Here is a 25,403-nt window from a genome sequence, read left to right on the forward strand (position 1 = left end):
TAAGATAGACGCGAATGCGCGCCTTATGTTTGCTAGGCACGAGGCGTGCCCTTTCTGCTTTTCCCCTTTCCCCCAACCCACGCTATATGAGCATATAATCTACGACTGAATAAACCTATTTGCATTGCGTTCCAGAAGGCTGCCTTGTCTCGTTCGTCGTTCATCGTCGCGAGACGATACAACGTCCACGCCTTGTACGTTAAAAACGCATATTTAGGCCTGCTTACCGTCAAGAACCCTCAGTACATTAGCAGGGAACGGGTTTAAATTCCGGCGGTGTTCTCTTTTTCATCAGTTGTAGTGTAAGAAAAATAATCCTACAGCAACCAGGTAAATGCTACCAATTAATTACTCATTATTTACTGTGATAACTGGTATGCATTTTGAAGTAGCTATTAGAGGTGTGTGCGTCACTATGAATACGTCTCCGTAATGCCTGACCACCACCGTCGTTCCTTTCACTTAAAAGGTGCTGGGACGCGTGAAGCACGGGATGGGACTCTTTTGTGAGGACGCTATTTACTTAGTCGACTGAATTACCCCCCTCCTGAACCACTAGCAGAGTAGCCGTTAGACCACTCAGTGAAGCGCATAACCGAAAACAAAGCAGCTCTGAAAAAGACAAAACAGCAGAATAAGCGCAAATTATTAGCGCTGGGCACAGAATTATGCGGGACCAGCCTTCCTTTTTGTAGGTGCGGTGGTGCCGTCAATGCCTTTAGGGCCATTTTTTATCCAAGACGAAATAGGCAGTGCCTGCAAGTTCGAGGGATAAAGTTTCTTGCAAATGGAAAAGTGCGTGCCATACGCTAACAGGTGTCTATGCTATATCTGTTATCATTATTTGGATCCGCTGAAAACGCAAAATTTCCCGCTGTACGCGTCCTGAAAAATTGACTATTATACCAGGCACCACGGTGATCGCTGCATTCGCCGTGATGACACGTTTGGATGTGTGAAAGGTTGGACAAAGGAAGGGATGTCTAGAGCAAAATCTACCTTTTGGCGTTTCGTTTATTCGATGGCTGAATGCAACAAAAAAGAGAACTCGTCACGGAATATTTTAAAACCACGAGATGGCTGTGGAAACACATTTGTCAAATAATATGGGGACGTTTGATTCCCTGAAGCTATACTCCTGTGCTATGAAGAGCACCGTATATTGACGAGCAATTTAGAACGCCTGGGGACCAGCAGGTGTGTCGAAATCTTCACACTTGGAAGTTTTCGTGCTTCATTCACATGACCAAAAACGCAGCCGGGTGCGGTGATCGAACCCGCATGCTTGTGGTCAGCTGCCAACGGCGCACCCTCCGAGCTGCTTTTGAGGGTCAAACTTCTCAAGTGTTTACACTCTACAGGTGTGCGACCTTTTTAAAGAGAAGTCTGAAGAGCAAGAGGTATGCAGATTTCGGGTGTTGGCCCTTGCCGTTGCGCAATGCAGCAGTCTTGCTGCCCGGTTGTCATTACACAGTCGCAGCGAGGGAAGGGCGAAGTTGATGTCTCACATCACCTGCCGGCTGCTGGGAGTGCGACATTTCGTTTGGTCAGCCTTGCACTCTCGCGCTACCAGCATTATCGTACCGTTGCAACACTATTACGACGCCTCCTTCGCACAGGGCGATACAGGTCCCGTGACGTCTCCGATCCCTCCTCTCCTATCTCTCCCCGCCATTGGGCCGCAGTTCCATACCGGGCGCGTACCGAAGGGGCTGTGCTTTGACCGCTAGCTCTGAATGTCAAAACTGGTCACTCCGCGATGAGAGCCCGAGGTAGCGTAGTGTAGCTTTCGCTACAATATCGCTTCGCTTCCTGTTTTAGGTTCGGTTCGGTTCCCGTTTGACACACTGGAAAAAGTGAAATAGCCTGTTATAACCTATATTGGTTTGCTCAGTATCACAATTGCAATGGCAGCTGTAAAAAAGCATTTTAGGCGCGACTGCATCTCATTCACTCGCCTTGTCCCTCCATACGGCGTTGTTGTTGTCCGTTCACACCCCTCCCCCATTCTCCTCACCGCGCGAGCTGCGCTCTCCGCCGCTCACCCCCTCTCCTCTCCGATAGCGAACACTCTCTCGCGAGGGGCATTGGATTGGATTCGATTGGATTGGCTTGGCTTGGCTTGGCTTGGATTGGATTGGATTTGGATTGGATTAAAGTGTATTGTGTTGGATTGTGTTGCATCATAGCCGCGCCACGTTGCGTCATAGCCGCGGCAGGGGGTTCACGGCACGTTTCACGCGATGGGAGAATCAACCTAACGGAAACAACTGAACCCCCTATGCGTCGCATCTACACAGGGGTTCCCACGAGGGGAGGTGGGAGAAATTTTTCAGGAATGGAGAATTTACCATACATTTGGAAACGCCCGTGTAGACTCGATCAGAATTGCATTGCGTTGAGAGTTGAACAAATTCAAGCCTGAAAGCGCTTCCCCCCCCAAAAGTGCAGCGCTGTGAAGCACGATTTTCACGTGCAGACACTTCACGATCGCTTCCTGTGAACTGTAAGCTTACCTGCCAAGATTGCGTTAAAAAAAAAAAAAAAAAAAAACGCGCGTAACAGCGGGGTATTAAGGACAGTAGTAGAAATGACGGAAGTGCTTAGACAATTTACATGTGAGGAGCGATACCTAGGTATAGAAAGTTGAACAAAGTGACGCTTAATAACGAAGCAGAAGCCAAGTTATTTTTCACGGTGATCTGAAAGGAGCAATTCGGTTATTGTTTTCCTTCGTACACAGAGCGCATTACCAATGTGCACCTCCGATGGGCGTGGCTTTTGTGCACACATCACTAAACACAAAAGTGCTTGATGCCATTGTTATTACCCATCAGCATAATTTAAAAATATGAAATTGCTGTCCTGGTCGTCGCCGAACGGGTATAATGTTGCGTTCTTCGCGAAATTAATGCTTCAGCAGGAGTAATTCACCTACGTAAAACTGCATCGATCTTCGTAACATGGTGATTCCTGTGCAAATTAATGACGCACCCGCCGTTTTACGCATTACATTAACAATTATTTGCGTACACGTATGTCATGACTACGAAATGTCGCGCCGTCCACGAACTGGTGGGTTGAGGTGTGCACAACCGATCACTTCTAAAATTGTAGACGCCAATGAACAACCAATGAGAATCACCGCCAGTGCACGCACACAATGACCACACCTGACACGAGTCGTTTCAATGACTTTTTGGTCTTATCTGCGTATAAATTACTGCAGCGACGACAAACTCGGTGAGAAAAGCAGATGATGTCACGCATTTACCGTAATCCTATTTTCAAAATGCGCGCACTGACGTCACGGGTCCGTAGCCTTGGCGGAATGATGCAGTGCATGGGCTGTTGCTATTCTTAACCTGAACTCAAGTATACTGCCAGTGTCCTTTATAGCGTATATTAGTATGCGCAGCGCTTTTTTCTCTCGAACCGCGCTGAGTCTCGGGCGCGGGGCCCACGGTGATCGTTGACTGAACAGGAAACGTACCAGCTGGGCTCGGTAGCATGGGGTTTCTTGGTAGGTATACTGCAGAGGAAACTGCGCCTCGGAATCTGTGTCGGCGTGGGGCGGCTATGGCCTTATGGGAAGACTACAGCTGCTGGCTTGGCATGTCTATCGGTTTCTTAAGCGTCTTAGTTGGTTTGCTTTCTTCACTATGCAATTTGCTATGACTACAAGGTAGCCGCTCCGGCGGAAATGGCATAAACTCGCTTCGATTCTCTCGATTCGCTTGAAAACTCGAAATTTGCTCCATTAGTTCATGCTAAGACTGCTGTGCCTCATTGTAAGCAAGTGGAAGGACTAGTGCCGAGGAGCGACCATCAATACATATTTGCGCAAGTGCAAACCCGCGACGTGAACTCGTTAGTTTGTGGCAAGGAGAGTGCGCTTCGGGTTCTTGTTTGCAGTAGACAGCGCCCGGACATCTTGACTGAGCGGGCAATTTTCCGCTGCGAAAGTTGCTGCAGACGGCCTGTTACGAAAAGACGGACGAAAACACCTCGAAAAGCGATGTTTCCATAGGTACGCGGAAAAAAAACTTCCTAAAAATAATCTATTATTTATATATCTGCAAAATAAGAGTTTCTCCCTATATTTACGGATCACTATCATCGTACCGCGGAGAGAAGTCGCACTTACACATGGGCTCCGGCATTTCTGCGCAATTTTTTGGGGTTTTGTAGATATAACGAACGGTCAAGTGGCATCACCAGAACCGCCAAGTGAAGCGGAACACGTGGGCACCAGACTTTGACCGGTACGTGGACGCCGCTAATAGGAATCGCTGCTAGAAGTGATTAGCGAGTGGTGAAGGTCGCTATAGGCCTGGTCGGAAACATACCCACCAACTGATGCGCACTGCACGAGGCGCATATGTGTCGCCCGATCGTGCACTAAGCTGTGGTCAGCGGAGAGGATGATGACTGCCAACGAAGAGCACGAGATGGAACAAGAAACCCAGGAGACGGCAGCTCAAAATGCGGTCGCCCATGACGCGCACACTGGAGAAGAGGAGGATATGCGAGAAGAAGCCGCGGAGACTACAATCCAAAGCGGGAATAACACTACCCATAGAAGCTATGACGCAGATAGCGGAAGAACAATATATCATTCATTGTGGATGAAAAAAGTTAGCAGAAGGAGCGCTGCCAAGAAGAAAAAAGAACAGGCGGGAATGACCGCTGCTGCTGCCCAGGGCAAGGAACTTCCAGACGGGAGCACTGCACCTGGCAACAACACAATGAAGGAGCAACCAACAAGGAAGAGGGAACCCACGGGCCTTAAGTCACCGGTGCTGCCGGAGACGGACTACAAGATCGTGTATCGGCCCCAAAACGGGTTACACCTAGAAAAATGGAAAGACTCGGACGCTGCTAGTGCCATGTCGCAAGTAATGAACATGCCCCACGAGGCTTTGTGAACATGATCACTGTCCAAGTACAGTGGACCTAGAACCTGCTTGTAGTCAGCACGGCCCATGGGGAATTAGTCAACCAACTCAAAGCAATCCGCCCACTACAGGTGGGCCCGAACGTTACCAATTTCACTTCATATCTCAAACCATCGCCAAACACGAGCGCGGGAGTAGTAGCGGGAATCACCGATTGTCTGACCAATGAAAACATTATGGAATACATAGCGGCAGAACATCGCGATATCATATCAGCAAGACGCCCGGGAAACTCGACGGCAGCGGTAATACATTTCAAGGGACCGCATGGGCCCTTTTATGTTAAAGTATCGGGGTCAATCTCCCGTTTCCGCCAGTACCGCACATCAATTCAGTACTGCAAGGCATGTGGTGATATCGGCCGCAGACAGGACGTATGTCCATCACCCAAACTGGACGTATGCACCAAATGTGGCACTAGAACAGCCGCTGCAGATCATACGTGCAACTCGAAATGTAAGCTATGCAATCTAGCTCACGAGACGGCCAGTAAGGAGTGCAAGAGGCGCCTACAATCGGCCCCACCACCGCTGCACGTCAGACATGCTTTGGCACAGAAGGGGGACAATGCGCCGTGGTCGACACCCTCGTCAGACCGCAGCTTTACCAGTTCAAAGAGCAGCATAAGCTCCGAATCGTTGCCTTTGAGCATTCTAAAGTCAACCACTGATGGATCGCCTACTTGCTTTACATCGGGGCGCAGATCGCGATCCAGTTCAAAGTCGGGGACCAGAAGAAACTTGATGTCCAGGTCGCGGTCGATTTTAAGAAGAGACTACAGTAGAGGGGACGAGAAGAACACTAACAAAGTTATGTTCTCGGATAAACATTTCCCGCCTTGTTCTCTGCTACATCCTGCACTGCAAATTATATCAAAGGAGGGACACGCCTGACTGGGTAGCCCCTTTTGAGGCACTCCGACGCACCATGGAAGAGAACACGCGGACAACCAAAGAATTGATCAAGGAGAATGTTGCGACGAGGAAATACGTAGAGGAGATAATGAAATATATTCAACAAATCAAGATAGAACAAGCCCGACAAGATACAGAAATTGCAAAGATGAAACAGGATCATACCCAAACGAAGCAATGCCAGGTCGAATTTCAACAGGCGGTCTTAGAAACTTTCCAAAAGATCTAAACGCAGATCCAGGGCATAAACGATTCTCTGAAGCAAACCAACTGAGAAAACACAGGAAACCATGGCAGCAATAGTGACGAAGATATCGGAGCTAGACAAACGGGTCACCGCTACCGAGCAGAGAGACAAAGTTCGCAAGAAGCCTAAGAACTACCCAAGCAAAGAAGCAAGGATGGAGGAGATGCTCGAAAGTGATGAGTAACAACTCCCACAAAAACAGAAACAAAGCAAATAAGGAGCATAGGATCAAAATTTGGCAGTGTAATTGCAGGGCCATTAAACAGAAGAGACAAAATTTGTTGCGTTTCAGCGAGAAAGAGAAACCGGAGATTCTGGTCATGTAGGAAACCCAAACGAAAACCCCTAACTTCAGAGGTTACGATACCCTCATTGCCGAAGGCAAGGCCCGCACTGCCATACTCACCTCGAAGAGCTTGACGACGCAACAGCACCTAATCCAACACATAATCGAACACGCTCGTTGAATTAATACCTGCGAAGAAAAATCTGCAAAGCCTCTTCATACTCAACATATACAGTCCACCCGCCGACAACTTGGGAGACTTCGACGTTCCGTTGGGTCCTCAAAGTGACCAAAGGGCATAGGATTGTTGTTGTGGGCGATTTTAACGCTCCTCACGTAGCGTGGGGATATGCTAGAACACTAAAGAAATGAGAAAAAGTCCATAACTTTGCCTAGCAACACCACCTGACCCTGTGGAATGATGTCCAGTACCCGACAAGAATCGATGACAGTGTGTGTAGAAACACTACTCCAGACCTGACGTTTTCGAGGGGACTAGAGTGGACGAAGTTGGATGAAACAATGGGAAGTGATCATTATATTATCCAACTAACCATTCACCTCCACCATACCCTGACACTTACCAGGGTGGAGAAGGCACGAATCACAAATTGGAAAGCCTTCAGAGAAGAAGGGGAGGTAGAAGAAGAAGACGATCAGTTATTTGATCTCGAAGAATGGACCAGACGATTGGTGGAGAAGGCCAACAAACACACAAAAGAAATTCTACTAACGACAGATAATCCTAACGCGAATCCCCACCTCTTACACGAAGCCTTAACCGAAGGTGGAAGAATTTAAACAAAAATGCAACAAGAAATTGCAACTTCGCATCGCGCTTTAACAAAAGAAGCAGCTGAGTACGCCAATTAATTGGAAAAAGAAAATTGGAATCAACTGTGTGATAAATTACCAGGAACCCTGAGCATTCGGGGAGCATGAAACATTTTGAGGTCACTCATTCTACACAATTTGGAGTCAAAGTCCACGAAAAAAAAACGTGCAACGACTTATTCACAATTTCTGGGGCGCAGAGAAAGACATCCTTGAAGCAGTAAAAAACATTTTTGGGCAAAAACACGTCAACAGCGGTCACCTACCCCGACTACGGTAGAAATCCCAACCCAGAACTTGATCAGCCATTCACGAGGGCAGAACTTGGTGCTGCACTGGCCAAGCTCACGAGGAACGCCTCCCCGGGAAAAGACAGGATAACAAACAAGATGTTACGCAGCACCATCGAAAATATGAAGGTCTTGAAGGTCTTGGTGAAAATAAACATGATTTAGGACAGCGGCAGACTGCCGGCCATGTGGAAACACGCAGGTGTCACCATGCTTCCAAAACCCTACAAGCCCTTGGGGATATCCAACCTTAGGCCGGTATCTCTGACTTCGTGCGCGGGCAAACTAATGGAACACATGGTGCTAGGCAGGCTGACATCTCACATGGAGGAACCAGAAGAGGGACGAAAAGGATTCCCGCAAACCATGTATGGGTTCCGCCCCAACTTGTCTACTCAGGACATCCTCTTACAAATTGAAGAGGTCATCGACAACCTAAGCACCTCACGAACAAGCTCCATCCTCACCTTTGACGTCAAAGGGGCTTTTGACAACGTGTCGCACGCGGCCATACTTGAAACTCTGAGGACTACCCAATGCGGAGAGAAAGCCTATAATTACATCAGGGACTTTTTCTCCCATCGCACGGCAACGGTGGGAGTCGGCAAATTACGGAGGGACAAATTCGAAGTCACCGCAAAGGGCACTCCGCAGGGCTCGTTTATCTCGCCATTACTATTTAATTTATCAATGATGCCTGACCAGTGATGCCTGACCCTACCTGACCAGCCAAATGCCATCCCAGGTCTCAGGCATGCCATCTACGCCGACGACGTAACCTTTCGGACTACCAAAGGTCCAGCAGGCATACAACAGGACGCACTGCAGGACGCCGTCAACTGCACGGAAACCTATCTGAAAAGATGTGGGCTCTCTATTGCACCGGAAAAATATGAAATTCTTTTACTCAAGAAGCGAGCGAGAGGTAGACCCCCCGCCGAGACCCCCGACCCAGAGGTGACGCTTCATAGTGCTACCATCCCAAAGCTCGACACACTCCGAGTATGGGGTCTGACTCTTCAAAAAGACGGGGCAGGGGCTACCACACTCCAGAAACTACAAAACACTGTCCCCCAGTTAACCCACCTAATCAGGCGAGTAACAAGCAAAAACACGGGTTGAAAGAAGAGGACACAATCAGAATGCTACAGGACAGGGTAATTAGCAGAATCACGTACGGCACCCCTTACTTGGGGCTAAAAATCGGTGAAATAAAGATGCTCGATATGGTATAATATGGTATGATACGATATGATACGATATGGTGAAATAAAGATGCTCGATAAGATGCCCGATAAAAATCGGTGAAATAAATATGCTCGAAAGACAGCGCCCGCGCTGCGAAACCAAAGGAAATGCTGCGCGCACAGAATGCGATGATTCTGCTTCCAGCTGCGCTTGCGTGCGGACGCATAATGTCGAGCTCCGTCGAAGGAGCCGACTTGGCGGGCCTTTCGGCCCGCGGTAACAGGAATCCTTCACAGGATAGCAGGGATTGTCAAGTTGTTTTGCCCCAGTTTACCTCAGGCCAGCCGCTGTGGAACACGGTTTTTTTAACGCGATAGCGTTATTAGGCTCATTTTTCGATTTCGTCGTGGCTCCTAGCCGTCCGCTATCAGCCGTAATCATCAGGCTTCCACGACAATACGTCACCACTGCCACCCGGAACCTACGACTGAGGCAGCAATATTCGAGGGCTGCGCTGAATGTGTAATGTGGCACGACGGCAACAGAAGTTTGGAAAGAAGGACAATGATACAACGTTGGATACGAAGGAAAGGACGCGCGTTTTCAGCGGGTGCCGCGCCTGCGCGGTGAAGTTTGCTCTATGCCCAGTCGGTGGTAGCATGCCCGGCAGGCACGGTCGCCAGCCGTGTCCGCCACTAACGCCATCACACCAAAGCGTGCTTACACCAGAAGATAAAAAGTACAATTTCCGGTAATTTATGCCCTGAAGTTACACGTGGGCTAAGAGGCACGCCGTAGCGGATGTCTCGGGAAGAATTTAAGCCACTGTAGGATCGTTAACGTGCGCCGGAATCTCGACACACTGGCGTTTTCGTTTTCTGTTTCCACCAGGAAAACGGTCGCCGCGACCGGGAATTGAACTCGCGTCCTTGGGATCAGTAGCTCAACGCCTTTCCCAACAAGCCCACTCGGCGTGTTTTCTGGCAGGACTTATGCCGGCACCAACATTGCGTGAACTAAGGCAGGGGGTAAAGGATTAACGCCGGGCTCTCAGAAATCAAGGAAGGCATAGATTAAAATCATCGAAGGACTAAAGTAAAGCCCACTATACAGCGTCTAATCACGTAAGTTTTCAAAATACTTTTCCATATTTCCACAATTCCGTCTCCGCTAAGCTCGGTTTTGCAAACGACCGATGGCGCCACGCGGCCAAGCTAACAATCACCATAAAAATAGGTGCGGATGTCCTTCCAGAGAACAGTCGCGTAAGAAGGCTCGGCGTTGCTCTAGAGACGAGCGGTAGTGCCAAACTCACAATTGCCAAAAGCAAAACTTTAATCAATTGCCCACAAATAAAACGCCCAACCGAGAGCATAGCAAAAAGAACAGAAAAAGACATGATAAGACTCATGCAGCCCCTGATCACGACCCGAATATTGCAGTGCCTACCATGCCACACATTTACTGGCACCGATGAAAGTGCAAGCTTGAACACCATCATCAGGACAGCATATAAGGCAGTTCTCAACCTCACAATTTTGAGCGTGAGACGAGCTAACAAAGGGTGGACCAACAGGGTAACAGAATCGCCATGCATACACGGGTCTAGAAGAATGGGACGGTCATACTCTCAATGTAGGGATAAAATACCAATATTCGGAGCAAAGAATAGACTCGAGAAGCGCAGGACAAGAGTGGATGAAGGTCAATGAGAGACTCCTTCACCCTGCAGTCTCCCTAAATAGAATGTTGGTTATAACGACGATGAATATGTCCTCAACTTGTGTCTTTCTAGCGCATTTCAAGAAAGCGAAGAAACCACTTTCATAGCACCAAGAAAGAGTATGGAAAAACAAAATTAGGAGAGCCGGCATTCCCCCACCCCTTCCCCTTCCCCCCTTTGAAAAGAAACTACCGCAGTGCACGCCATGATAGAAATGGCACTGATCCAGTGACCCCGCATAAAAACTCTCCTCCTCCAATAGTGTAGATACAGTTCTACAAATAAGAGGCGATATGGCAGCATCAAGTTCATTTGGGAAAATTTTCAATATAACGAGACCACCGACTCCGGGATGTACAAAAGCACGAGGTCCGAATTGTGGTAGTGGACTACTCTGGCAATTCTTGTGACTGCATGACCCTCCAACATACAAGAACAAACAAGTGTAAGTTGGAGCCACCCTCTTGGCAATCTGAATAGCGGAAGTATCAAATGGAAGCGTAACATCATTACAGACTCTCAAGGGACATTATACTGTTTTCTGCACACAGAATACCTAAGGCCTTCGGTATATTATTCCCATCCACAATAGAAATAGTTAAAAACGCCACCTGGACACCCGGACCCAATGGCATGGAAGAGAATGACGCACTGAGCAAAAGGCGCATGAAGTCATATATCGTGCTCCTTGTCACCACGACTAAGGCACTGCCCTCTTCGAAGAACGTTAAAAACGAATACTCATCCTATGCATAGAAACGCGATCTTTCCCCTAGCTACAACGAGGTGTGAATGCCGAAGAATCACGAACTTTGTGGACAAAAAACCAACACAAGTAGCTGAAATCCATGTGCGTTAAGGTGTTCTGGGAAAACATCAGACATTAACTTAAAACTGTGTTAAAATAGGAGAAACATCCACCCTCTTGCACGCAACATATGTGAAAGGGTATGGTTAGGGGAGAAGAACTCAAACAAATAACATATTTCACTTCTTCGAGACATGGGAGGCAGCTTTGACCAGTTCAAGATCAGCGCGAGCTGATTGAGAGGGCAAGGGAACGAGCTGCTGCTTATAATGCCGTAGTCTAAGGTTCTGCCTTTGAGCTCCCTGTCATCTCTTTACCCAATTTTCCTACCACAACTATTTCTTTCTGAATAAAGATCATCTCTCTCTCTCTTCGAAAAAAAGCAAAATTGTTCAGCCCGGCCTACACATCACAGAATAAATATTTTGATACACTGACACTGAGGCCTCCTTGCTAAAACTTGCCAACACCTCGCATCTGCAATCTTTCACGCTCAAATTTTGAGCCACAGAAGCCCAGAGAGCCTTTGTTTCTCCTGAGCCACGGCGATTAAAAACCCTCGTTTGTAGTCTTTTATCTTTTCGATCACCTTTAGTGCTAATGAAGCACGGAAATGCAGCAACTGCGTACGAAAACGCTCCGTGGAAGTGGAAGTATCGCTATCGCGCCTTACATCTTAAGATCCAAACGTAGATGTCTCTGCAACTTTTTCTTGTACAAGATGTGTTCGAGTGAATCCATGATCTAGGTATCTAGGTCGGCCGCGTTAACGTTGGTTACGCGAAGAGAGTGGCTGTTCTGTTCATCGCTGTGTGCTGTACATCAACCACAACTTCCTTACGAGCGAGTAGAGTTGGTCATGGCTCATCGGTTGCAAAGTGAGTGCCGTACTGACACCGTTGTGCGGCAGCGTGTGTGCGGACAGAATCAGCAGCAGTATTGTGCCCCACTGAGCTCAATTACCTCGACGGCAAGTACTGTTTCGCTCAGCGTCCTATAGCCCCCCTGTCACAAGACACGAGTGAAGTCGAAGGCACAGATCAGCCGATTGCCAGCTGCCATGTAACCACAGAACGCTCAGCTCGGCGAGCTCTCATCGAGCGCTTTCCCTTTCGGCCGCTAGCCGCTTACAATGCACTTACTAATAATGCGTTCACTGCTACACTGCTGTTTTAGCTCAATCGGCGTGGGCGTGAACGAGCACAGTTTTTTCGGAAGCACTATTTGGCCTTTGTACTGAACGACTGTGCCGTGGGAAGGTGCAGGCGCCCCTGTGTCGATATCCGTCTTCGCAGGCAACCGTGATGCAGCGTAGGCACTTCGTGTGTCATCATACCGCTTTCTTTCGCAACCGTGGCTCCAGTCTCCGGTGCTGATGCGGAGTTCTCAAGAGCAAGTAGATTATCAACACACAGTGTCACCGCGATAACCCATATCTGCTGACGTCACGGCCGAGAATCGGGTGGTAACGTGGTAACGGTGCAGACGACGGACGTCCGGACCTGTTTTTTGTCTCTGCGAGATTCGGACGTATGCGCAGACACGTGGGAACGGGCATGGCGGTTTTCAGTGTTGCCAAGAGAGAACAGTGTTGCTAAAGAGAAGAAACTGGCGGCGAAGTTTCATGAGCGGTAAAAGCATTGAAGGACTTTGATTGTGAGTAGCGCTAGGACCCGTCGTTTGTGGGTTTTTCCTCCTGGTTTTTCACGCAGCTTTCCAAGGTTAAAACATTGTGAAGACAAAGGGGCTGAGAATTGAGCCTTGTGAGGTGCCAACGTCAACAAAAGGGGCTGCCGACAGGGTCTTTGCCGTGAGGCCCTTCAAGGAGGCCTTGACGAAGCCCCTCAGATTTCCCGCAATGACAGCCGGCTTCAGTGACTGTGGGTTGCTGCAGGTTGTCGAAGGAGCCCTTAATGTCAAGCAATAGCAGGGAAGCCAGCTGTTTGGTAACCCGGGGTTTTCAGGATCTCCAACAGGGTCAGCTATCGAGTTGGCCACGGCAAAGTGTTGCCGAAACCCATTAAGTTACCCCGGGATGTAGCCGTATATACTCCGTAATGGCTATCATTCTCCACAAGGCCCCGCTCTACAGGCGCTTCCGATGCAGCCGCATGAAAGGAGGGCGACAAGCCTGAAACTCGCCACCGCCCGGAAGCCGTGCCCAGGTTTGTGAATGAATGGCAGGATGGCCTGTAAACACGCGGGTAGCAGCCATCCCGTCTCGAAGATACAGTTGTAGGCCTCCAGGAGCTCCCGCATCCCCGCCTTGTACAGGTTCTGCTGTATTTTTCAGGTGTGGCTGTCTGCTCCCTGCTTCCGCTATAGGGGCCGTGGGAAGCCCTTCGTAGTTCGTACTAAGGGATTGGAGCATCGTTGAGAGGGTGGTCTCCTCCGCTTCCTCCAGGTGAACCATGATCTTTGGTTTTGTTTGGTATCCAGGCAAGAAGCGGTCGGGAAACCGTTCCGCGAGTTCCTCGAATCTGCCCTGCTTGCTAACGGCCAGTGCTGCATGGGGATTGCGGTTACTGTAATGCGCCAGGACGGCCCGGGAAATGTCCCAGAGAGTACGACAGTGTGCATCGGCCTCCGAGCTGGCGCCTAGTCAGGCATACCGCTGCCTACTGCGCCCGTTGGCCTGGCGTCTGCAGACGGCGTCATCGTGTCGGCAGGCCGTGCAGTAGGCGAGAGCTCCGATGTGCTGTGCCCTCTTTTCCGCTTGGTTCATGGCCACGCGAAGGTCCAGCAGTTTTCAGGTCTGGCGCCGTAGCCTCTTGCTTAATGATGCAGCTTCGAATTGTTCGCTTGCACAGCGAATGCCTCTGTCCTCGAACGCCTCTGGTTCCCATAAGCAGTTGTGGAAGTAGCCTCAGTGTGGGCCCTTGGGCTGTTCGGGATGCTTCGCTGCCGTGTCAAGAAGTGCGATGCGCAGTGGATGTTGGCCTGCGTCCGAGGTGCTGTGTTTCCATCTCCAGGTACCCAAACCCAGCCGACACGAGGGCCACGTCTTAGCCCGAGGGACTGCGCTCTCGCCTCCAGGTGGCTTCTCCCAGCTGGAACCAGGTCCAAGTAGCTGGCGGTGGCAGATCGGTGGCCATGCCGAATTCGTTTCACCAGTGCTAAGAACGCTGAGGTTGAAGTGGGCTGTCTCCAGAGATGGTGTCAGGCAGTGCAGAGGGGTAAGCGTGCGTACACTAGGCGGCTGGGTACCTCTTTGTTTACAACATGGCGGCCAGCACGCGACGGCCCTCCACGATTCCGCACTTCTGTGTACAGTGATTTTCTCCCGACATAAGTTTCTTGTTCATGTGTTTTTCAATACGTCGCGGGGCTTGCACCTTGCCCTCAGATAGCGCTGACCCGCGGTTAAACTGCTAACTGACGGACGACGCTTTGCAGCCCCCGCGGCCGAAGCTGTGTTTCCTGTGGATGCGTTCACTTCGACATGAAAGGCGACGTTGTGCGTCTGAGGGTCGACTCTGTTTGCTATGTTCGGAAATATTTTTCACAAACGACGATTCAATCCCGCACCGAGTATGTGCAGTGAGCGCGACTAAACCTTCTCGGCTTGTGCCGGGGTGAAGGCAGTTGCTGTTCGGTCCCGTAAATGACAAAAAGCGAGTGCTATCTTTACGACGGACGGGAGGAAATCGGTCGGCTGGTAATTTTGCGCTTCCGTCTCACAGCGCATACCCTGAAGATGTGTTTCTTAGAAAATCCATTTTTGAATTGTCGTGACGTTGAATAAATGTATGCGTCAAACTAGGCCTTTTATTTCAAAGCATTGTCGTCATCATCATCATCATCATCATCATCATCATCATCATGATCAACAGCTTACTCAGGTCCACTGCAGGGCAAAGGCCTTTCCCATGGACTTCAATAGCTCCTGTACTGCGGCGCTCGCGTCCGGTGTAGGGTACAGAATTTCCGTATTTCATCCCTACATCGTGTTATTGGCCTAACCCTTCTTCTAGATACATATTGTCACCCTAATTGTTGATTGTAGGGTTTAACGCGCGGACGCAACGCAGGCGACGAGGCGCGCCGTAGTGGAGGACTCCGGATGAATTTTGACCACCGTGGGGGCCTTTAACGTGCGCCGAAATCTCGTACACACGGGCATTTTTGCTTTTCGCCTCCACCAGAAAAGCGGCCGGAAATCGAACCGGCGACCTCATGCTCAGCAGCGGAACGCCTTAGCCACTGAGCCACCGCGGCGGGTTGTTGCACAAATTGCCCACCGGTTGTCGGTTCGTCTCACTACATGGCCAGCGAAAGTCCATTTCTTTTTCTTTACTTCAACTATCATATCGTTCACCCGAGTATGTTTCCTGATCCAGGGAGCTGGTTTCCTGTCCCCAAGTGTTACTGCTTTGGTTATCCGCCCCACGGCCCTTTGAGCCGATCTAGGTTTGCTTTCCAGTTATTTAGTAAGGCGCCAAGTTTTAGGTCCGTATATCATCACTGGCAGTATGCACTGGTTGTATATTTTTCTTTTGAGCGACAGAGGTAGCTTACTGTTCATTATTTGTGAGTGCTTGCCGAGTGCTCCCCAGGCCGTACCTATTCTGCGCCGAATTTTCTTCCCGGTGTTGGGGTCAGCGCTAACGATTCGTCCTAAGTAGTTATATTATTTTATTTCTTCTAGCGCTTCGTTTTCTAACCTGAAGAGGACGCTTTCGGCATGCTTATTCTAGAGTTCCTGTATATCGCGTAGCTCCCCTAAGGGAGCTATATACAGGAACTCTAGCTTATTCTTCATTACTTTAAATTTATTCATATTTATTTTTAGCCACACGTCCATGCTTTCTGACTGTAGTTCCTGAAGCATTTTTTGCAGGTGTTCTGCAGTCCAACCCTGCAATACCATGTCATGTGCAAAGCTCAAATGAGTCAAGTATTCTCCGATTATTCTTAATCCGGTGCCTTCCCAGTAAAGCTTTCTGAATACCCCCTCCAGACATGCTCTGGCCAGTTTTGGCGAGATGGTGTCTCCGTGTTTTGCTCTCTTTCCGGACGGGAATTTATCGCTTTGGTGGTGAAGTGTTATCCTACCCGTACATCACTTATATATGTCGTCTAGGAGTCTTATGACTCTTAGGAGTCTTATTAGTTCTCTTGTATTCCCTGGTCCGTTAAATGCTTTTGGCACGGTGGCGGTTTGTACTGAGTCAAACGCTTTCTCAGTCTATAAAAGCCATGTAAACGGGTTTGGTGTGTTCTGCGGATTTTTCTATCTCTTGATTGACTACATAGGTGTGATCCATGGTTGAGTATCCTTTCCTAAATCCAGCCTGCTCTGTGGTTTTTTGGCAGTCCAGGTTCTATCCAATGCGGTTAAATATAACTTTGGTAAATAGCTTGTAAAGAACGGAGAGTAGGCTGATGGGTCGGTAATTCTTAAGGTCCTTGAGATCTCTCTTTTAATGAATGTTGGCATTTTTCCAGGCTGTGGGTATTTCTTGAGTCCTTAAGCATTCTGAAAATAGTGCAGCAAGCTTTCCTAGCACTGTTTTTCCCCCCTTCAAAAGTTCCACTGTTATGCCGTCGTCGCGTGCAGCTTTTCCTTTTTTCATGTCCTTGAGAGCCTTTCCTACGTCCCCTTTAGTAACTAGTGGGATATCGCGAGTTAAGCTTGTATTCTCAGTAGTTTCCCCTCATCAAACGTCACTGACATACAGTCTGGTGTAGAATAGTTCTGCTACATTTATTATCTCGTCCATGTTGTGCGTAATGCTGCCCTGCTCGTCCCACAGTGCGTACATTCTGCCTTTGCCAATGGCGAGCTTCCTTTTAGTTGCTCTCAAAGTTCCTTCAATTTGCAGCGTTTCCTCCATCCCTGTCATGTTATATGACTAACGTCATTTGTTTTCAGTTCAGTTCAGTTCATTTTATTGTAACCGATAACAAGGGTACAGTGCATGGGGACTGTTGTTACAGAAAGAGGTCCCGAAGTGAGGCACTGCGGTGGGACCCCTTGTAAATGAACAGTGTTACAATATAAAGTTCTAGCAATCACAACAGAAGGAACTTAAAATTAAGAATTAATAATACGAAGATTATTGCAACATACACAGCACTCACACAGAATAGGTTTGTTCACAAAGCGAGCGCAGGTCTCAGTTTTACAAAACAGTGCAATGACAAAAGAGGCAAAAGAAAAATGGTGCGAAATAGAAAAGAAAAAAAGGAGCAAAGCCAACTGAACAATGGGGGTCCTCGAGGATAAATTTAAGAATTGATTGTTTGTACGACGAGCGACTTAATTTATTTTTAGTGCCAATGGGCAAGTCATGGCGGCAAATTCAACCGTCTGTTTACTGTAGTTTGTTCTAAGTTTTGGAAGTAAATAATTATGTTGTAATGCAAATCGCGTTATGTTATGGTCAGTCAAATCAGTTCTACCGATTATAAACAGCACACTGTTATCAGTAACAAGTCTATGGGCGGTCATTCCAAGATTATATAAAATAAGTTTATCCAACGGGAGGAGATCAAGGTGTTGATATAAATAAGTGACACGGGAGTTGTAAGAACTAAACGTCATGATTTGAATGGCTTAGTTTTGAATGCTTCTGCTAATGAATTTAGACAGCTCTACTAACTCAATTTAATCCACCGCACTTCACACCTTCATGTTCGTACGTTTCGAAATTAGTTCGTTCGTTTTATTAGTCAGTTTTCCCGTTTATTTTCTACATGCTGTTCCCGCACAGGTGCTGGAGATTCTGTGATTGCCGTTGTTAGGTTGTCATTTAGCTTGCCTACACTATCCTCGTTCTCCTCATTGAGAAGCGCAAATTTGTTTTAGAGAGTTATTTTAAACTCCTCCGTCCTGACTCTGCTTGACTCCATACTGGATTTTTTTTACTATTCACTATTTTTTTTCATTCTCTTTGGAGAATCAGGCTCACCTTGCATCTAACTCTCATTTGGTCGCTGCTCTGAACCTTGCTTAGCACCTCTACGTCTTGCATGATACCTGGGCTGTCACTTAAAATGAAATTAATTTCGTTTTTGTGGTACCAGCAGGACTTTTCCATGTCTATTCTTTCGTTCGCAGAAGAACGTGTTCATCAACCGCAGGTTATTTCTGTTCGCAAATCCCACAAGTGTATCTCCTTGACTGTTGTGGTGGTCTATTCCGAAGTTTTCCACTGACCTTTTTCCCATTTGCTTCTAACCGATTTTCGCGTTAGTCTCCCATCACAACTGTGAACTGCGTTGTTCCCTTCTTCACTGCTGAGTCGACGTCCTCGTAGGAGCTATCTACGGCTTCATCATCGTAGCATGTTGTTGGGGCATAGCCCTATGATATCTTTAACCTGTAACGCTTGTTTAGCTTGATCAAAACGGCTGCGTCTCTTTCGTTAATGCTGAAGAATTTTTCCACGCTGCCTGCTAATTCTTTCTAGATTAGTAATCCCACTCCGCGTTCTTTCTTCCCATGAAGTCCTCTGTAGCACAAAATATGCCCGCATGTCAGCTCCATGAAGCCCTCTCCTGTTCTTCTAACTTCGTTTAACCCAATGATACCCATTTAATGTCCGAGAGCTCCTCTAGTAGTACAGCTAAGCTTCCCTTAATAGACAGTATTGGTGTGTGCAATGGCGCAAAGCAGGTGCCGTGGGGCTTCGATGCTTCCGCTGCAGTGAGTACTTGGATAAAATATTTGTATCATGTGGCACATGTTTTGCATTCTATACTATCGCAAAGGCGTTTCTTAGCACCGGTTTGGATAGTCGTAAGAACTCTAGGTGCATGCCTGGCAGATGGGCCGACAGGCGAGCCGCTTCGCAATACATTCAACAGGTGGGGCAGTGAGCGTTAGCGTTAGGGGACCGCAAAAATTGAGCGTTGCAAGTCCGCAATCGGAGCAAACGGTGTTCTAAAACTCGCTATTACCGCAGTGTTCGCGCTCCAGCGGGTGCGGTCGGCAGGTCCTCATGGGTGGCCGCAGTGAGAAGGAAGGAACGCGGGCAGGCGGGACGGGAGCCGCAAGGCGCAGGTGAACTGCAGCCACTTGCGAGGCGCCCGCTCTACAGCAACAGGGGTCTCGAGGATCGCCGCGATCCCTTTTCGTGACACGACGATGATCCCCGTGCTGCCCGGGGTTTGCTTTCGAAGCCCACCTCGATGCCACAAGATTGCTTATATGGGTACAAAGCCCCGACAGCACACCATCCTGCCAGTTAGCTCTGTGTATCTGCCAATTGTAGGGCCTTGTATGCGTTAGCACGTATTAAGAACTGATAAACGCTTGGTTACATAGCACGGCCTGGGGAATTTGTGGGCAGCACCCAAGCAACATGTTGCCTGCCGTCGGAGCTGTCATTGGCGGCCCAATGCTCTTGCGCAGAGTGGCCATGTGGGACGAGCCCCGGCCTCCATCTTCGCCGAGTGCCGAGGCCATGGCGAGATCTCCGAGCCGCGAGTCGTTCGGCACCGATTTGTCGCTGCTCTCGCTGTCCAGCCTCGGCTCGGACCTGGGCCGCCTGCGCGTCGGACAGAGGCCCAGCCGCTGCCTGCTCCAGGTGACTTTACTCCGCTTAAGGGTGTCCGCGCAGGTCTGGAATATTGTATGCAGGTCCCAGGGGTCACGAGGAGGCCTATATCGGGTGAAGTTCTGCTCGAAGAAGACGGCGAGACTTCCCGGCTGGCTGTAAAGAGCTTCAGCACGGCGGACCTGTTGCAGGCGGCTGCCGCTGAGCCGCCATTGCGCGCCAGCGTCTCGGAGATCGCGCTGGCTGAGTTGCCAACGCGCCTCGAGTCGCGCTCGTGCTCCACTTGGGTGGCCGTCGGCGACATCTCGCAGCTCCCCTCACCGCAGGCAAGTCTTCCTACGTGAACAGGGCGGGCTCTGTTGAGCACCGATACTATAGCGAGACTAGACTAGTTCAGTTCATTCGAATACTCTCTGTAGGTTTACTGGTCCTCGGTAAAGTCAGAGCTGCCTCCTAGTGCTTCATCCCTTTGCGCTCATCGATAGATCCTTTTGACCAATAAAAATGTGTCCTATTGTACTGATGGAACGTTGCACATAGCACCACGATCACCAGAGTAGTGGTTTGGGCGAGTGGGTGCATAACAAGGTTTTAAAGCTCTGCACTGCAAGAAGCCCTGCAAGAAGACACACAGTGTGCTGACTTCCAACTTCAATATCACAAAACCCAAGCGCAACATATATACCACACATATCAAGCAACACGACTGATTCTAACCAATCACGAAGTAGTCATAATATCGCGAACAACACCAATAAAATCGCGTAGAAGTTCAGCCCAGGCATCAGGTAATAAAAGTACACACAACACATAAAAACCTCTACAGACAAAGGTTGTCAAACGCTGACCAGGATGAGTGTTTCTAAACGCTGCGCTGCACAGCGCCCCACGTGACAGGTGTGATGTCACTGGGCGTGCTATTCTATCCAGCTCCTGGTAAAAAACCCACCGTTCAGGCAATGTGGCGTCGAGGAAGAGTTCTAGGTACTGGCGCTGACGGCCCTTTTGATTTGTGAGGTCCAAGTCACGATTGAGCTTAAAACGTGCAGAACGCACAAGTTATATTGTAAGGCATCAACCGCGCGTTAGCATCTTGCTAACCTACATGCTGATGGCCAAGGGGCCGAATTGTGCTCTTCAAGGGGGAAAGGTAAGAAAAAGCGTTGTGTACGCGTGTGATCGACGTTTTGTGCATTATGCGGTGAAATTTAAGCAACTTTTACCTTGTGAACTTTGCTGCAGCTCCTGCTCTTGGGTTACCTACTGGCAGAAAACATTTTTGTCTGAAATAATAGAGCTTCAGTACAGCCTTTCTGGCACTACGCAAAGTGTTAGCGTACGCTATTCCCTTGCGTTGTTCTCATTGGGCATGGGCAGTACACAAAGTTGGTTTTGTGATTAGCGGACGTCAGACGAACGCACAGTGTGAGATCATTTATGCCCTTCCGGGCGTTTTTTGCTGTCTCTAACACCGTTACATCCTAACAAAAAAGCAAAGGAAAACACCCGTTAAGGGGGCCATGCACACAAAACACAAGTTTGGTTCATTCGAAAGATTGCCTCATTAGAATCATACTATCACCACTTTGAACGCACACTTCACTCAAATACTCTATAAAAGTAGGAAAAAAAGGGAATGGACATGCGACCCACTAGCCCGCAACAGAACCTATGATGTCATATTCCCAGCTGTGGGATTGGCTGAGGCCGGAAAACGCAAGGTAGGCAGAGCTTATAAGCTTGCCGAACGAGCTATTTGCGCTTACACATAATGCATATTCAATTTACAGGAGTAAGAATGGTGGGGTAAACAATGTTATGAAAACGCACGCAGAAAGTTATGAAAACGCACGCAGACATAAAAGTACAGATGCGCACTGCTGTTGGTACTGGGCGCACTATGCTTATTTTAGCTGCACAGCAGTCCGCCGCTTTGGAGATGTCTTGCACGACACTGGCCGATTGGCGTAAACGATGTTGCCTTACGTGACCCTGTGTGTCGAGCATACCCCATGTTTCACGAAACGATTACTTTCTACCGTAACAAATACGAGCCAGGTGCTCGTATTTGTTAATAATACCAGAGTCCTTCAATGCTTGAAGCATTGAAGGACTCTGATAATACGGTCAAAAATACGGTCAAAACAAAGAAACGGTGGACAACGGTCCGCGGCTCCCTTACGCGGCTGTCTCGTAGCGCCATCTGGGAGGCTGACGGCAAGCAAGGATGCAGATCCTAATGACGCATTGGAAGTTCGTTGTAAAAACTCGCCCTTGTGACTTCATGGCAGACGTCACGAAACCACACAATTTGGCGGCAGAATCAAAATTTTAAACTAAATTGATTAATATCTTCGTGAATACGGCATCGTTTGCTGCCGGACAAGCGCTGGAGGCACTATAAAACACGAAATTTTCCGAATAAAACAAACTTCTATTTTGTCTGCATGGCCTTAAGGTATTTTGCAGTTTGTAACACCCTTACACCTAGCAAAAACACAAGGTCAAACCCTTGAAAACTGCGTTTTATAGTACCTCTCAAAAGGTGTTTTTCGTTTTTTTTTGCAGGGGGTAAGGGTGACAAAAAGGGTGTAAATCATTTTACAGTGCATCCTATTTCAGTAAAGTAGCGTGTCTACGCTACGGGCCTTGCGTATTTCTGTGTTTTCAACATGGCGGAAAGTAGAGCGGAACACCTCACGACTCTCTTGTGAGCAGTAATTTGCATGTTTATTGCCGCTGTCTGCTTATATAGTCCTCGTGGTTTGACGTTTCTCTCGCGGTGTAGGAAACTAACGTGACATCGGTGATTGCCCGAAGGTCCGGCAGGCCGGCCTCCGAAGCTGTGTGTGCGTGCGCGCGCGCGCGCGCGCGCGCGCGCGCGTGTGTGTGTGTGTGTGTGTGTGTGTGTGTGTGTGTGTGTGTGTGTGTGTGTGTGTGTGTGTGTGTGTGTACGTGCGTGCGTGCGTGCGTGCGTGCGTACGTGGGTGTTGTTGAGGCGTACGCCTCACGGTGGAAGGCGACGGTGTGCTCCTGACGGTGGACTGTGCTTGCTATGTTAAAAATTAGTTATCATTTGCGACGAGTCAACTAGGTGTGTGCGGCTGAAAGCCTTCTGGGCTTACGCTAGATTGAAGTGACTTGCTCATTGACCCCGCAAATCGCGTGTAGTGAGAGCAAGCTCTACAACGGCCAGTAGGGAAATGATAGCATGCTAGTCTTGTGCTGCGGCCTCGCAGTGCTAGAAGGTACGTCGTTACATTGCGCTTGTTCGAAACGGATTTCTAGATTGTTTACGAGCCGAATAAAACTTACACGTCAAACCCAATATTTTGCCATGTGTATTGTGTGCCATTGCTAAAACAAGTAACCTCGGGACTTCAGTGCTTCTGCTAAAGAGTATACTTATCTACAAGTATATTCGTGTTGTGTTGTGCACGTTTGCATTCAGTACTAACGGGAAGGCGTTTGGTTCAGCTGGTTGGGTAGTTGGGAAATATTCCACGTGCTCGGTCGGCCCACGGTGTAATCCAGGTGTTGACACTCGCCGGCCGCCACGACGGAGAACGCGGCCTCTGCAGGCACACGCGCAGGCGCAGACCGCCGCAGCGGAGCGGTTACGCAGACTGCCAATGACGCTCACGGAGTGAGTGGCGGGCGCGGCTGCGGTGGATGCGCGGCGTGCTTTGACTTCCTGTATCGTTGAAGCTGTGTTTCGGTGTTTTCTGCTGCCAGAGTTAATCAGGGAAAGTACACATTATGTTTCAGCTTCCACGTTGTGCTCGCCACCGATCACTGCGGCACCAGACGCAGTCAGTGTTACACCAGCCGCAGTGATAGTTGTGAAACTCACGTGGTGAAGCGAGAGGACACAATGCGCGGATGTCGCGGCCCATGTGCTTTCTCAATGGCAAGTCCCTGCGAAAGGCAACTTGTAACGCATTGTGTTTTCTCCGGCCAGAAAGGCGACTTGTTAAAAATGTGTGTTACACAAAATGGCTATTTTGGGTTCCGTGAAGCAAAAATACATTTTTAATCTTATGCTGAATGTTTAAATGGGCAATCAGAGGCGTATACAAAGCAATGCTATTAACACACCGCATCGTGATATTAAAATGTGAAAAAAAAGATAACAGGAACGTTGGTTTGTTCACGAATATGGTTCGTCGAAGTCGTGTACGTACCCGTATTTTTGTGGAGATATTACAGTCGACGAAACAAATAACCCTTAGGCATTACTAAAACAGAAAAACGAATATTGTTTCGCCGCAGGATCTATTTTTTTTTACTTGTGGCGTATAACCCCCGAAAATAATTTCTGGATACGCTTCTGTGGGAAATAATAGACACCACAATGGAAGGGTCCAAAGTCAGACCTAATGGGATTATTCACAACGCACAGAACACAGGCACCATTCGCATTCTTTCGCTGATGCCGCAGTCAGTGTTACGCTTATGTTCTTCGACTGAGCTCCCTGATGAGTAAAGTCTAACGGTATCAAAAGTCTGGAGGTCCCCGGACGAAATAATTGAGGCTTCTGCAAATTTGTACAAAAAAAACCGTGCATAGATAAGAAAGAAAAACACAAACACGAGCTCTTGTGTTTTCCTTTCTTTGTCCTTATCTATGCACTTTCTTTTGTCAGAATTTGCAGCGCTTGTGTTTTCTTTTCTTCGTACTTGTCCGCGTGCATTTTTTTTTTGTCAAAATGTGCAGAAGAACCGATTGGCCCAAGCTCCAAATTTATTAGAAATAATTGAGGCTGCCCATGGCGGTATCTTCCATGTGTTTTCAAAGAAGCAGTCGCACAGGCATGGAGTGGTTAAGTTTAGACAGCCAACTCGGGCCAATTTTTTGCCCGCTCTAAATTTCGGTTTAACATAGTATGTTCGTAAAGTTGTATAATTTGCCCTGACCCTATTAAGTTCGGTGGAGAATTTTGTGGTCCACCAAGTCGGTTTACCACACCGACTGCAATTATTCTCAACTGAAATCCGCCAATCCCAGTATAGAGTCGCGCCAGTTTTTTATATCTGCGCGTCCATGCCTTTGTTTCTGTGAGATAGACAACCGCCCAGCTCCGTCGGTACTGGCGGGAAAGACGAGCTTGACAGAGAAACGCCAGGGACAATTTCGGTGACCATTTTCGTGTCGAGCAGACAGCACTGCACTGCCTTAGCCATTAAAATGTCGCATATGTATTCTCAGTTTTGTTTCGGACCGACCCCCTCCGCGCACAACGGCAGCGGCCTCCCGCTACACAGCAAAACAGCGCGGGTTGGGTTCCTTGCTACGGGGATAGCATTTCTGATGCGGGAGACTTATGGAAACGTCGCTGATGTCTTTGGACACATTGAAGAACCACATTTGGACGGATTTTACCGCATTCCCTACGCGGCGGGCATTACCATCACACAGCTTGGGCGATTTGCACTGCTCAAGCAACGCTTTGTGCTACGCGTAGGTCCTCAATGGGCGAGCGTGCGCGTTTAGGATAACCTTTTATTCCAAAAAGCGGTAATGTAACTACGCTCGCGGGAGTCGTGCGGATGAACGAAAGAAATTATATTTGCCAAAGAATTGTTTCGACAACGAGCTAGGAAGGGCCGCACGGCCGCGTTCTCGCTGCTGTTCCACGCAGTGGTGCAGT

General features: G+C 48.6%; 1 protein-coding gene across 3 annotated transcripts in view; it reads left to right on the top strand.

Moving 5' to 3' along the window:
* Window positions 1–25,403, top strand: part of LOC144173767 (uncharacterized) — a 78,975-nt gene that overhangs the window by 47,784 nt on the left and 5,788 nt on the right. For all 3 annotated transcript variants that reach the window (XM_077702043.1, XM_077702047.1, XM_077702041.1), the window contains exons 2-3: window positions 19,608–19,782; window positions 19,836–20,078. In XM_077702043.1, the coding sequence (XP_077558169.1) occupies window positions 19,615–19,782; window positions 19,836–20,078 (411 nt within the window). In that variant the 5' untranslated portion in view covers window positions 19,608–19,614. The remainder of the gene's footprint in view (window positions 1–19,607; window positions 19,783–19,835; window positions 20,079–25,403) is intronic.

Source organism: Haemaphysalis longicornis, unplaced genomic scaffold, assembly GCF_048455015.1.
Source record: "Haemaphysalis longicornis isolate Haplotype H1 unplaced genomic scaffold, Haemaphysalis longicornis Haplotype H1 scaffold_1, whole genome shotgun sequence".
NCBI classification, from domain to species: Eukaryota; Metazoa; Arthropoda; class Arachnida; order Ixodida; family Ixodidae; genus Haemaphysalis; species Haemaphysalis longicornis.